A 14,208-nucleotide genomic window follows, 5' to 3' on the forward strand; every position below is an offset into this window, starting at 1 on the left:
CAAACAACCGTAAACTACAATGACCATTATGCACCACGGAAAAACGCCTCTGCGTCGTGTGGTTACGTCATGAACTGTTAGGGAAGGAAACCGGATGTTGGCGGAATATTTCAAAGTGTCGGCGCTAACGTTACTTTTGCGATCATTTCAACATCAGCTTTACTAAACAAAATACCTCACTAACCTCGGCAGTCAAACAATGTTAACTATGTTACGTATTAGCACCGAGTTGCATCGAATTGTTGATTAGCATAACGCTAGCTAGGAGGTAGCCAAAGAGGCTGTTTCCATGGTGATGGAACTTTACCTCCAACGACTATTCAGTGGCTAACGCTAGCTGTTGATGTTAGCTTCGAAGAGGTATAGCTTGAACTTAACTAGGTTAGGTTACGAATGTGAACAGAGATGTCATCGGACGTTCAGCCCTCCGATCCTCACACTATTCGACCTTCCAGCAATAACGTTCCGCATTTTGAATCTCCACCGAACCATAGAAGCCTAACACAAGCAGGAACTACAGGTAGGTTACAGTGAAGCTAACTACCGTTAGATTAAGGCAGGGGTAATCTCTGTTAGATTTAAACTACTGTTATTGAATTGTTCAGCTCTTCAAGTCATTTGTGCAACTTGTTCTCTACAGAGACCCATGGTGCCTCTCCAAGGCTGAGATTTAACAGCCTGACTCTAGATGAATTGAGGTATGAAACACTCTTCATGCAATACCAAGTAGCTGTTCCACCCAATGCACTGGAGCCATTTCCTCATTTGATATTTCAGCTCAACTCCCAACTCATCGGCAGCTACTGCTTTAGCTCAATATTTATTTAAATTTGATTCAACAATGTATCTACAAAGGCAAAATAAAACTGTCCTAAATTATAAAAAACAGACACAATACATGTTGCGTACAATAAACAATATGATCAAAATACAACCTAGTTGAAACGAATCAAATAATGTCCCAATGAAGTATTGGACATACTTCAAATGTAGTTTCACATCTGGAAATAGATAAATATGTTTATGGCATCACTGTGAATTATGCTCTCCATCCCTCCTAATGTCTTTTTCTTTTCGCTCTTCATAGTGAGGAGCTTGACAGGCGCACCAAGGAAACACAGAGGCTTCAGGAAGAGGTGGAAAACGCAACCAAAATAACCTTGGAGAGGTTTGGCTGCACATACGGCGTCCACAGCTCACCTGGACAAAGCTGCCTCAACCACAGTAACTATTGTGAGTACAAGCAGCGTCACGCAACAGCGGAGATGAAAAAAATAACGTGTTAAGTCGGGATTATTCATTTTTCACAACACCTACGTTATGATACAATTACTGAAAAGCACCCCAAGTGGTGATACCACCCACGTTATGATACATTGACCAAAGCCGAAGGTTATTCTAAAACCTAAATCACCTCACTAGATATACAGATGGGTCGGTAAAAAACACTGAAAAGCAACGTATTTAAAAATGATTCAACATTAGCAAAAGCTCAACCCATGTAAATGCTGCAAAGATGCATGTTTCACCAAACCTTTTCTTTGACAACATACACTGTGTGCATTTTAAACCTTCTTTGCTCTTTTAGCAGATGATTCACTTGGGGATTCCACTACTCCTTCAGCCCACCAGCAGCTAGAGACTCAGACTTTAAACCAAGGGGATATCAGCTCTCCTGGAAAGGAGGTGTTGGGAAATGCAATAGATGACTGTATTCAACAGCTGTCTGACTTGCAGCTCAACAAGGTTCATATTTTCTTTCCAGTCGTGAATCTTGTTAGTTTGATGCTGTCTGAAATCCTTAAATTGGTAATGCTTTCTCTATGTAATGTATTATTTTTACCCTCTCAAACACAGACACGTGATCAACCTGAACAAGAGACATTCAGTTTCAACAAAGCCATCGTGAACCTGCAGGCTAAGCTGCGTAAAGTCCGCGAGGAGAAGGCCGTCCTGTCCAACCTCAGGTGAAGACACTGCTAAAATGTTGCTCCTGTAAATAAGTGTTTTAAATCTCTTTGACCCACAGATCTTTTTATTTGTAGATTGAAGGATTCAAGGACACACGTTGGTCAGATGGAAAAGATGCTGTTCATGTTGGAGGAGCTCCAAAACATCAAAAGGGCCGAGGACCAGAAGCTGCAGGAGACGCAGGATGAGGCGTTGGCATTTCACAGGAAAGTAGAGACATTGGAACGGGATGTAAAAGAGATGTACTCGCTGTTATCTCAAGAGACACAATGTGGAGACAGCGCCATCACCAGGCCTAACGACGCCACTGCTTCAAGACAGCTGTCACCGGCTGCTCAGTTAACTGAGGACTTTAACGACGAGCCAGAGAAGCTACAGGAGAGACTTTTTACAGTAAGTACTAGAAGTCTGTTACGGATCATATTCAATGTATTGTATACACAGACACACATTTTTCCTCTTATTATGTCTGATGCATTTTTCATGTTTCATAGCCGTCAATACAACATCTGGGGAGTGAGGAAAGCAGTGGAGTAAATAAAAACGAAAGGTAATTTAATGGAGAGCTGCAGCGATAAATCCAACAATTGTTTAGTCAATCGGCATAAAAATTAATCAGCAACTGTTTTGGTTATAGATTAATACTTTCTGTCACTTTTCAAGCAAAACAACAAATGTTCTTAGGTTCCTGCTTCTTAAATGTGAGGATTGGCTGCTTTTCTTTGTCATATAGGATAGAAATACAAACATTCTTGGGTTCATTTCTAGTCTGTATACATAGTTTTAGTTAGAAAATAGTCATTGAACATAGTTTGGGTTGTCGGCCCTCGCTCTGCCATTGTATGTCATAGGTATATTATGTCTGCTACAGCAGCGTTCACTCTTCATATTGATCTGTTCTAGAATGGAAGGCCTGATGGAAAGTCTGGGCCAGGAGATGGCGCTGTTGACTGACAAACTGAGCTCATCGAAAAACAACAGCTTCAGCTTAAGTGTCAAGTTGGAGCAGCTGAAGTAAGAGTTGTTCCCGTTCACTTCGTGCCCGTTTTATCAGAGAGTGCTTTCAGTCTAAGGCCACTTTACTAAATGATCAAGGACGATGAATTGAATGTGTCAGAAACTTGTGTACTTGTATCTCAGGAAACTTGCAGAGAGACAAACATTACTGCACCGGTGTCAGGTCAGTGAACTGGAGTCGACTCTCTGCAGCCATACAGATACGGTAAGGGAGAGTGTGCAACAATACTGTGAACAATATAACGTGAGCAAGGAGATACTGAGGCTGCTAACTGTCGTTCGCTAGATGTATACACCAATAACGCCAGCGTAGCTTGAAGATTAGACAAGCACAATGTGGTCTGCCTCCTTTATCAGAATAAAAACAAAACAATTCATTTGGATTTCATTTGTGACATCGTAGGTTCGTTGTCTGGAGCAGCACCTCATTCAGGCTCAGTCCCAGCTGCTGGACGCCCAAAGAGAGAAAGAGCGATCTCTACAACAGGCAGAGGAGCTTCAGTCCCAGCTCGGCCACCTCAAGGTCCAGCAGCGAAACCATGAATGTCAAAACCAGCATTCTGTCTACTTGTTATCATCCCCAAAGTCCTCATACAGATGCATGTTTGCATTAAAGAACACTCCTTAAAGTGGAAACTGACGTGTCAGGTTGACTTTATATGAAGTAATTCAAATTATACTTAAATTGTGCGTATTAAGATGGAGCACAGAGAACAAGTGGCGGTGTGTAATCTGCTGGTAGAGCAGCTTAATACACCGGTGGGAAGAGTCAGGGAGGAGGGCCAGGCTCAGGTGTGGGCCGTTAAAGGCGATCAATGATTTCAAATTGCCCATTCCATTGCAATTACTGACTGATGCTGCACACATTGGTATACGTTTCATTCCAATAGATCTAGATAAAGCTTATTGTCAGTAGGCAGTTTATATCTCCTAACCCTGATGTGACACATTGCCTACAGGCCCTGCTGGAGCAGAGGGCCCAGGAGGGGGAGAAGTACCGGGAACTCCTGGAGGAGAAGAAGAAGGAACTCCAGCTCCGGCAGCATGAAGCCCAGCATGTAATGTTCTTGAGGAAATCACGCATTATTACTCTCGGTTTATAATACAACCATTTAGATTATATATATATATATATATATATATATATATAAACCGTGATCCGGGAACCATTTTGATGGCTCATTGTACTTAACTGATTTTTTTCCAGCATCTCGCCAGGTTGGAAGAGGCCCAAAGCCGATGCCAGAGCCTGCGTGCAGAAGGAGAGACGCTGAGGCTTAAGCTGGATGACCGAGAGAACACGATGGAGAGCAGCGCACAGATGCACAACGGCACCATCGACGACCTGAACCGCGACAACAGCCTTCTCGGCAATCGGCTAAACCAGCACAAGCTGGAGATTCAGCGGCTCAGGGTCAGGAGCATGGCAGTTTAATTTTTCCTCTTATTGACTTTCATATCCCTTCTCCATCATCATTAACCTCTCACTCTTTGTCTCGCTTCCTTCCTCTCGCGCCATATGCTGATTAGGTTGAGTTAGACCGGCACAAGTCAGACCTGGCTGCTGCAGAGCAGGATAGGCTGCTGCTACGGGCCTCTGTGGCTGAACAAAGTGTGCGTATCCGGGAGGAAACTCTGGAGAAACAGCAGCTCACCATCCAGCTGGACATCCAGCGCTTGCAGTTACTCACCCTCACTAGTGAGTTGAGCTTTACTGACGTGTATCACCCCACGTAAGACCAATATCCATCACATAAACATGAGGCTTTACTTAATTAATATCCACACAATAAAGTGGATTTTTACCATATTGCATGTTTCCTCCGGACAGCAGACTTTTCATTCAGCAGATATTACACAGGGCTGTTTCTAGAAAGAGACCAGCTCTCACCGTTTTTTTTTTTTTGCCAAATCAAATGATCTTCTTGTCCTGCTGTGTTAAGAAAACAGAGAACCATGTTCGGTATGTTTTCACTGTCAACCAAGCCCTTCCATCGCTGTGTGCGTTAAAGTGCGCTTCGCTCTGTGGATGTGATGCATGTGTTTGTGCGGGCGCGATTTCAGAGGAGCACGAGGAGCTGCGGCAGCTTCACAGCTGCACCAACGAGGAGCACAAGGGCGCGGTGCTGAGGCTTCAGGGTCAACTCAGGAACACCCATGACGAGCTGGACCAGGTCAGGTGCACCCTGAGGACCCTGGAAGGAGCTGACGGACACGGTTAGATTCATGACGAGATTTAAACTGAGACCTAATTCAAAATGATGTACAAAGAAACCTCTAATTTACATCCAATCTCAGATCAAGTGGACAGATAACAGAGATTTACTCTGGAACGTGATTAAATTAAGGAAACTCTTATAGTATAAATATGAATATATCATTCTCTGCTGTATTCCAGTCTGAGAGGTATAATCCGATAGGTGTAACCATGAACATGTGTCCCAAATATGTACAAAGCCTGTCCAAGATTAAACCTCTGGGATTTACAATGATGTTCTGATATATTATGTGCATGATGTTCTTTCTCGCCTATATCACCTCCTTGCTCTTCTTCAAACTCTCTGTCGTTCTGTCTTGTGGGATTGTCTCAGGCCTCCAAGTAGCCATGGACATGCAGAAGGAGATCACTGCCAGGAGAGAGCAGGTCGACTCCCTGCAGGGCAAAATCCAACATCTAGAGGAGATTAAGGACAAGCTGTACCAGGTAAAATATGTCACTTTTTGTTTTATTCCGTCACTGTAATTGATAACAAAAGATAAAAATGCCTGACTTTGTAAGAAATGTATTAAATGACATAAATGTTTTTTTGAAAGTCTTCCAAATACGCCCCTGGCTCCGACCCTGACGGAACAGTGAGGAGTGACTCAACAGCAGTGATTTCATCTGAGCAAGTTCAGGCGCTATTATACTTGAATAAAAACTTTGAAGACATTTTATTTTTATTTCTTGGACACAACATTGCTCTACTGGGACATCTTTGCCCAGTCAAAATAACACATTCAAACAGATTTTCACATGTCAGCATTTGTTCCATTTCTCTGTCGACTCTCTCCCTATCCTAGCCTAGAATAGAAAACAATTAGGCTACTTTATTTAAAAAGGTACATTAAATGACAACATATCACATCTAGACAGTACACCAAAAGACATTTACATAAAATCCAATTCAGCCACTCTATGCTTTTATTTTAACATCCTATCCAGGAGAAGCGCTACCAGAGCCTGGAGAACCAGCGTCGGCTGCAGCAGCTCACCTTCGTCAGGGAGGAGAAGAGACAACTTGGCGAGGAGCTGGAGGCCCTTCGCTCCAAAGATAAACAGTTGAAGGAGCGGATCGGCCAGCTGGAGGCAATTCTTCACAAGGTGATGCTCATGCACACTTTTTTCTCGTCAATGGATTACTACCAAATGTTATCTGGTGTTAAGAGAAGCCCGGATAAGATTGTGACAGACTGAAATACATGTAAAGTTTCAAGTCAAACCAGTACACACCAGTTTTTATTGAAAAATAATCTTGAAATTTTAAATGACAAAGTGTTCATAGTGTAGACCAGGGGTCACTAATAGGCGGACCGCGGTCTTCAAAATCTCATGCATTATCTAAAAAATTGTCAACAAACAAATAGCTCATGCATGTGACTTTGAAGGGCTTTTATTTTGAAATGCTACATCAGAATGTCCTGGTTCTCTCTGAGAGAAACCTTGAGGTGGTCTGCTATCAACCTGAGGTGAAATGATTTCATAACTATCGTACAGTTTTCTATCCGCCGCTCTTCCCCAAACAGTTATCTCAAACATGTTGGTTTATATAAACAAAGAAACGTATCCGTCCTGTTCTGTCTCTGTTTGTGTCCATCACTGTGTTATTGTTTCACATTCTCTGTATCTTCCCAAAGATGTCAGAGAGCTTTGCAGACTGTCAGGATTTCATCCAGCTGAAGGAGCAGGACTTTTTCCGTCTGAAACTCCAACATGCGCTGGACTTGAAGGTACAGCTGATTACAGACAAAGAGTCTTTTTGTAAGGAGGAATAGGGCTTATCCACTTATACACAGTCTGCGTATGTTTGTAAAGAATATACGCCTATTTAGTTTAAATGCTTCATGCTAAGCTTCTCCTCCTCATGCAGGTTTGATAGTATTGTCTTTCTCTAGTCTGACGTATTCTTTCTATTTACTTACTGTACTTACTTTTCCTAAATGAAGCTGAACCAACAAATCTCGAGTAACAACCAAATTTTGTCTTTTCTATAGGAGCTCCAAGGTCCAAATGTGCGCACAGCTCTGAGTGTAGCTCCATCTGACCTGGACTCCCCGTCCTCATCTGCACTCACCGCCCCACCCTCCTCCCAGCACGCCTCCAACACCCAGATCACGGTACAGTCAGGAACGCCATATATATTCCGCCTATCTCCTACGGTTCCAGCCCATCAAGTGCATGTGTGAATCGTTGTTTATTTGGCTGAACAGACACAAGCTCAGCACATCTGCCATGCCATTAAATCAAAAACATACACAGCATTACATTCCTGTGGCAAGGAGAGATGCCGAACTGTAAATCATTTCAACAATGCAGTAAAACACTGATTAGTTTGTTTGGTCTTAAACTGTGGTAGTGCTAATACAGTTTTACTGACTTAAGAATAAAAGATCTTGTTGCTAATTGTCACAGATATTTGTGAGATTGTCCCTGGTTTCCATCTCTATATAATATTAACATCACCACAGCAGTGCATTGGCCTTGTCTTTCTCTCTCCTCTCTCTTCCAGCAGGAGTGCCACGCCCGGGAGCTCAGGTCTCTCGTCGAAGAGCTGCGAGGAGTGATTTCGGAGAAGCGCAGACCACACACAGATATCAGGAGGAGGTCTGCACCGGAGAGAGTGCACGGAACCACATTGTACGTCTGGCTCCGTTCCCACACACTGCGAGGATTAGCTTCGCTCTTAGGCTAGGTTAGGTCACATCTTAAAATCATGTGATGCTACTAAGTAAGCAGGAAGTAATTTGGAGTGGAGGAGGAGGAGGAGGAGGAGGAGGAGGAGGAGGAGGAAGGGGATCCATTCACGAGTGGTTTCAAGAACCACACTGTGTTTCATTGCTCCTCCTGTACGACATCATAAGAAGACTAGACAGCCTGTTGACCTCCTTTTTTATCTTAAGATATCTGTTCTGGAATCATTGGCGTTTAATGTCTCACTCTATATTTTAATTTCCCCCCTGCACCCACAGAAGTACTGACAAAGCAGAAGAAGTAAAAGCTGGTTCCAGATTGAGAAGAAAAACCTGCGGCAGGTAGGGAGCTCGCCAAAACCTAACCGACTCGGCGCCGTCTTTTTTTTGTTTGTTTGTTGTTGTTTTTTATTTTTTGCGCATGGCTTGTCTCGAGGCGAGGAGACGCTCACACCATCATCTTCCCCGTGACCTTTTACCCCTCATGCAACATGCACGGTGCCGCAAAGCGCTGCAGGCGCAGCAATATGATGTAATGCGTGTCTGCTTGTGCATACACTGTGTACAGCGAGCCCCATTTCCTGAAAGCAGCGAAGCTCAACGGAAAAGTAATCAACAACAAGAAATCCTTCTGTGAAAGTGAGTTTTCTCAACTTTCATGCAGTCCAACATCTGCCATACAACATCATTAAATGATTAGTCTATCACCAGAAAAGTAATCTGCAACTATTTTAATAATTGACCTATTGTTCAAGTCATTTTTTAAGCAAATCTGGCAACTATTCTCGTGAAGATTTCCTGTTTTTTTTCTGTTTTATGTCATTCAGATTGTCGAGGGCGCAAAACAAGCAGCTAAACTAGCTATTTGAAGATGTCGCCACCGTTTTCTGACATTTGTTAGAACAAATAATGAATCTAGAAAATTATCTACAGTTTAATCAATAGTTAAAATAATCCTTAGTTGATGCCTTACATTCAATAGACTATATACAGCAAATTGTGGATTTTAGTCAACATCAATATTCAATTGTCTAACATATGCATTTTGACTTTTCTAGGCTGTGTTATCTCAAGTACAGCGACGGCAGTGAGGTTCACTTCCTCCCCACAGCTGCTCTCACTGGGTCGCAGGTCACCCGTCTACGCTCTTCTGACCTCTGACCCAAACAGCTGCTAGTGATACAACATTGGACTCCCGAGGCCAACCCTTCTTATCAGTAAGTTGTTAGTATTGTGTATCACACACACACACACACACACACACACACACACACACACACACACACACACACACTGGTCGGTGTTTCTTCACGTTCTTTTTTCTTTATCAAACTGTATATTAAAAGGAAGGAATAACATTCACACCAAAGTGTAGTACTTTAATACAGTTGATCAATATCAAATGATAAAACAGAGACATTTTCATATATATTAATGATTTCCTCAACTGTAGTTCAGCATAAGATGTCACAACGCACACGCTTGGTGTGTCAGGATGTAATGAGGCAACAAAATCCATTTCAGCAATAGTAAAGTTCCGCGTTGCTATTGTCCTTCAGCAGCTCACAGGGTTCACAGACTCTTCACCAAATTGTGTAAATGTATTTGATTGATCATGATCTCTGTAATCCTGTTCCTCAGAATTAATTCAATACTTTATAATTCATAATCCATCATTTTTTGTCTTTCAGAAAATCTCCTTTTCTATTTTGAAGGCTCCCCAGATGAAGTTGTCAAAGAATGAAATCCCCAACCATGTGTAGCTTTGTAATTCATTGTTAAATAAAGTTTTTATTTTTGTATTAATGTGTTTGAATTGTTATTTCACACCAGTAATCGTACCAAATAAAAACATCTATTTCATATATTTTAATATGTGGCGGCACACACAGAACAAGTATAACAATAGTGTAGCATCTATATTAGCTGTTCAAGTTATTTTAAGCACCCATTAAAGCTCTGCTTACACACAGAGCTTAAGAGTCCTTAATGTTTCCTAGTGTACCGAAACATTGAAGACACTTCTCCGTTTGCTTCTTTTTTTTTTTTACAGTGTGGCTGTAAAGAGCATTTCCTTTATACAAATGCCGTGAAACCCATACGGGTCTTTTGAAATCCCCCTTCTAAATGTATAGTCTCTCCTGTTAGCCATGGCAGTCGTTGTACATCGTGGATTACATAACTCCTCCTAGCTAAGGTTTCATACATCTGTTTCAGCTCCTCATTCAGTCAACAAACCAACTGTTTCACATAGTCCTCATCTTATCATGTGACTGGTTCCAGCAGAAGCTCCTTGGACATGTCGCGTGGGTCTTTACTGTACGTGTTCTTGGATTTTTTTTTTTTTATAATCAGAAGCCTTCAAAAATGGTTTGCTACTCTTTGTGGGTCTAAGTTTTTGTGTACTTTCCTCTTTTTGTAAGCCTTTTGAAACTGTCCTGTCTGTTTGTGGCTGTGACGGGAGTTCATTCTTGACCTTGAGACATTTGTTTGCGTCTTCCACTTCAATGGGGAAAGATGGGGATGAAGCGTCTTGAAGGCCCAGTATTGCAGATTTGCTTTGCCCTGTAAGGGTCAAACGTAATTCCATTGCATCATCATTTTAACACTACGGTATATTGGTTCTTGTGTTAGGTATGGCAATCAGTTTCCTAGCTTATCGGAAAGGCAAACCATCTGCTGAAAAGTTGGGCGGCTACTCTCATGTCCCTGTGGATGCTCAGTTGATTCACTTTGACCGTCCGGCCTTTTTTGATACCATTTCCATTCATTTGTAGAATTTAAGGGTTTCTAGGAGTTGGATTTTGGACATCATGGCTGCTTTACAACGATTGAGAAGTAATGTGTAGCCTTATTACAGACATTCATTAGTTTTATTTTCCATTCCATAGATCAAAGTCATTTAGATTATAATAATACTACACATCACTTTACTTGCATTTTATCAGCTGATGTGTGTTTTGCTCTTTTCACTTCTTACTTGGCTCTGTGTACTTTTCTTCATTCTCCTCCTCCACATGGCCTCCTGTAGGCGTAGGAAGCGCAGAGGCGCTGTTTACGCTCATATCTGGGTCCAAAACGGATACCACCTTATCAAATAACTGCGGAGGAATGAAGACACCATTTGAATATGATTTAACACAGGACAAACGCTTAACATTCAATACCCGGCCTCATTGTTCTGACACACAGCAGCTTGGTAGTCCAGGCTGCCGTCTTCTCCACTTACATCTGAGGTCATGTGATCCTCGTAGTGCGGGAACATAGCCAGAGGATGCTGTTTGAGTCTCTTCTCCACAGCGGCCACATATTCTCTGCCGATCTGCTTTTGGATCATCTGCTTTGAAAAGCAAGCATGTTCTTTAGAAATGCACTTCCTAGGCTTTTGACCGGAGTTAGTGGAGCTGCGGTTTGGAGCGTCGTGGAAGATAACCGGCGTCACACCTCCCTTGTCTCCGGATAAGACTGACGAGCAATCGCCGACGTCATCGAGGCCCACTGTTACAAAACGGCAACAAGTGCCGACCGAGGAAATCTTGTTTGCTGTGGCTTTAAGATACTTGGTCTGCAACCTCTCCTTGAACCTGCGGATTAACAAAAAAATAAGAACTTTGCTAATGTCATAAAGCAGATTCAGATAAAATATATACAAAATAAGTTTAGGAGAATGACAAACAAGGGCACTTTGTAAGTAAACTTCAGTAACTATGTATCATGTAGAAGTATGGCGTCGCCACAGGGATACTTTACCAGACAAATGGCTCCCCATCAGTCACACACTGTGTATACTCTGTATGTTTGACACAGTGACTAACTGGCAAACAAGCTATTTCTCCATTACCTGAAGAAAGCTGGCTTTTTGTCTTCCACTTCAATTTCGGTATAAGCAGACTTTTTCTGTGCTGGAGCAATTTTTCCATGTTTGAGCAAAAAGTGCATCTCTGTCTCCATCGCATGCTCTGCGAGTTCTCTTTATATAAATATAATATATATCCTCCTTTATGTGCTGCCAGTTGGACACTCGACCGACGATCAATCACTGTGTCATATCTCTGACGAAATGGGAGAACATGAGACAATTTATATTCGCTATCGAGGGCCTGATAATAATTCGGGCTGCTTTGATGTGTCGGCTCTTCGTGTTGTTTCATAACTGGATTTAATCAGTTGGGATTCCATAGATGGGTAGAACCTTGTAAAAAAAACAGTTGAATGTTGAAACATCTCTGTACTTGCACAGGCAAGTCTACTGTAGTTCTTAGTGATATTATACTTTACAGCATCACAGTGCAGTTTGAACCAAAGGAGTCCTCTGCACTTCCCTTTTTACCTGTTTCCACCAGTTTAGGTTACAATTTGCAATGAAGGACTGTGTTTCTGCTAGTAGTTGAACTTTCACAAAGGTGCTATTAGGTCTATTGTTTTAGCCGCAAACCATATCCAACTTTTGTTAAATCGGGTTGTTTTTGATTCATTAATAGAGATTTTACAGAATATCTGAGACGCTTGTGTTTCGGAGAATTGCTTCCATCTGTAAAAGAGTGGCTGATTGCACAAAATCGGCTTTTCCCATTAAGTAAATAGTAAAAAAAGTAATAGCTGAGACTATATGGTTGCTGCAACATTTATATGTTATCTATCTCTTTCACATTATTGGGTGTATTAGGCCATTGCAGGTTATGTTACATGTGTTAATATGTTAATATTGAGGTTTTTCATAGCTTGTTATTAATTGGAATCTGCAACTAGTAACTAAAGCTATCAAATACACGTTAGTGAAAAGAACACTAGTTGCTTCTCGAGTCTGTTAGAAGTAGAAAGTAGCATACAATGGAAACGCTCTAGTAAAGTACAAGTAACACTTCCTCATGTTAGTTACATTCCTCCACACATTCTCTACAAGTCAGTAAAGAAACTATACTGCTAATAATGTCTTTACTCTAAATGGAGACACGGACGACTGTTAGTGTTAGTTTCACTTACCGAGGGAAAGTGCTCCTCGTGGTTTTTATCTCCATCCCTCGTTATTAAAATCATTCCACCAAACTCTGCCTCGCCACCAGCTGCTCCGAGTAGTTAACGCTAGTTTGTGACTTGGTAACTATGGCACTGGTAGAGGCTCCTGTGGCAGGGCGTTGGCTTTTAATGTGAAAGAGGACGTTAAATAATCGTTTTTACATTCAATTCAAATGCAAAAAACATTCATTTTTACAGTCGACCAGCATTCGCAAATCAGTAACACATCTTGTTTAGGAAATATACATCAACCTGAAATAGATGTTTCAATCAATCAATGTTGTTCTTCCGGTATGCGAGCCAGGCTCTCTGGGTAGGCTTAGTGCACCCTTTAAATGGAGCGAGTGGGTGGTGATGATTACCTATAGCGTTGGGTGTATTTATAGAGTGTTTAACTATGTGGTTACAGCTGTTGTGTTGTTTGAGTGGCAGTTATAGGACCCTGTGACCTTATAGCACTGGGCATCGCAGTTTTAGGTAAGCTTGGCTTCCCACTGTATGAGTCAAGGCAGAAGCACATTTATAAAGTAAAAGTTATTATTATATATATATATAATATATATATTTAATGAGTCAAAATGCGTCTGTATGGACCTCTCTAGTTGAGCACTAGGGGGCTCTCCTTGTTAGAACATTTGCAGTTCAGGTTAGGCCAGCCTGTACCACAGCACCATGCTGCCATAATATAACATATTTAAATGCTGAAATACACTTCTTAAAGATGACTTGATTCAGATGTATTTAATAGTAGTGATACCACAATGTAAATAAACTCGACAGGTAAAAGCCCTGCACTCATAATTTTACTTAAGTAAAAGTACATAAGTATAATCAGCCAAATGTACTTAAAAGTATCACAAGTAAAAGTACTCATGTGTTGTATTCATACATATTGATTGCTGTGTAAGCAGAATTGTAACGTTGTTTTTGGTGGAAGTGGAACTAATTGTAACTGTTTTATTTACTTTTGTGATTTTAATCTATTTCTAGTTTCTTGAACTATAGCTAGTAATCGGGTAAAAAGTACAATAAAACGGAAACCTTAAATACATTAGGCATACTACTTCAGTAAATGTACTTAGTTATATTCGACCAAAGCTTAATGTAACCTATTAATATCCTATGATAAACTACTGTATCTGCTTTAAACTGATGTTTACTTCTCACATAGCGGTAGTTTACTGTAATTGTGTGAAACTGCAAAGAACTGAAAGTGAACTGAAAGATTCTGGAGTAACTCATCACGGCGTCTTT

At 41.4% G+C, this 14,208-nt stretch overlaps 1 protein-coding gene across 5 annotated transcripts; it reads left to right on the forward strand.

Moving 5' to 3' along the window:
* Positions 1-80: 80 nt before the first annotated feature.
* LOC137879969 (coiled-coil domain-containing protein 158-like) lies at positions 81-9,740 on the forward strand. 5 transcript variants are annotated; one of them, XM_068720959.1, is made up of 24 exons: positions 81-520; positions 641-698; positions 1,088-1,233; positions 1,589-1,746; positions 1,858-1,967; positions 2,046-2,364; positions 2,466-2,521; positions 2,875-2,985; positions 3,112-3,193; positions 3,392-3,511; positions 3,948-4,046; positions 4,196-4,402; positions 4,519-4,687; positions 5,053-5,205; positions 5,580-5,692; positions 5,803-5,880; positions 6,194-6,352; positions 6,886-6,978; positions 7,243-7,365; positions 7,758-7,885; positions 8,218-8,280; positions 8,507-8,577; positions 8,997-9,155; positions 9,630-9,740. In XM_068720959.1, the coding sequence occupies exons 1-23, from the start codon at positions 406-408 to the stop codon at positions 9,113-9,115; spliced, it is 2,850 nt and encodes a 949-aa protein (XP_068577060.1). In that variant the 5' UTR covers positions 81-405; the 3' UTR covers positions 9,116-9,155; positions 9,630-9,740. The 5 variants fall into 5 exon arrangements, with proteins under 5 accessions (XP_068577060.1, XP_068577061.1, XP_068577063.1 ...); XM_068720960.1 differs by having other exon boundaries at positions 7,761-7,885; XM_068720962.1 differs by having other exon boundaries at positions 1,592-1,746.
* Positions 9,741-14,208: the final 4,468 nt, after the last annotated feature.

Source organism: Cebidichthys violaceus, unplaced genomic scaffold (genome assembly GCF_023349555.1).
Source record: "Cebidichthys violaceus isolate CVI_PGR_0920_01 unplaced genomic scaffold, fCebVio1.0.p SCAF_26, whole genome shotgun sequence".
NCBI classification, from domain to species: domain Eukaryota; kingdom Metazoa; phylum Chordata; class Actinopteri; order Perciformes; family Stichaeidae; genus Cebidichthys; species Cebidichthys violaceus.

What these genes read in the sequence shown, in the direction of transcription:
- LOC137879969 (XM_068720959.1), top strand. Translation starts at nt 406, where the DNA reads ATGTCATCGGACGTTCAGCCCTCCGATCCTCACACTATTCGACCTTCC. An exon ending in GGAGTAAATAAAAACGAAAG is followed by an intron (nt 2,522 to 2,874) that starts GTAATTTAATGG and finishes GATCTGTTCTAG; the next exon opens with AATGGAAGGCCTGATGGAAA. An exon ending in GGCAGCATGAAGCCCAGCAT is followed by an intron (nt 4,047 to 4,195) that starts GTAATGTTCTTG and finishes ATTTTTTTCCAG; the next exon opens with CATCTCGCCAGGTTGGAAGA.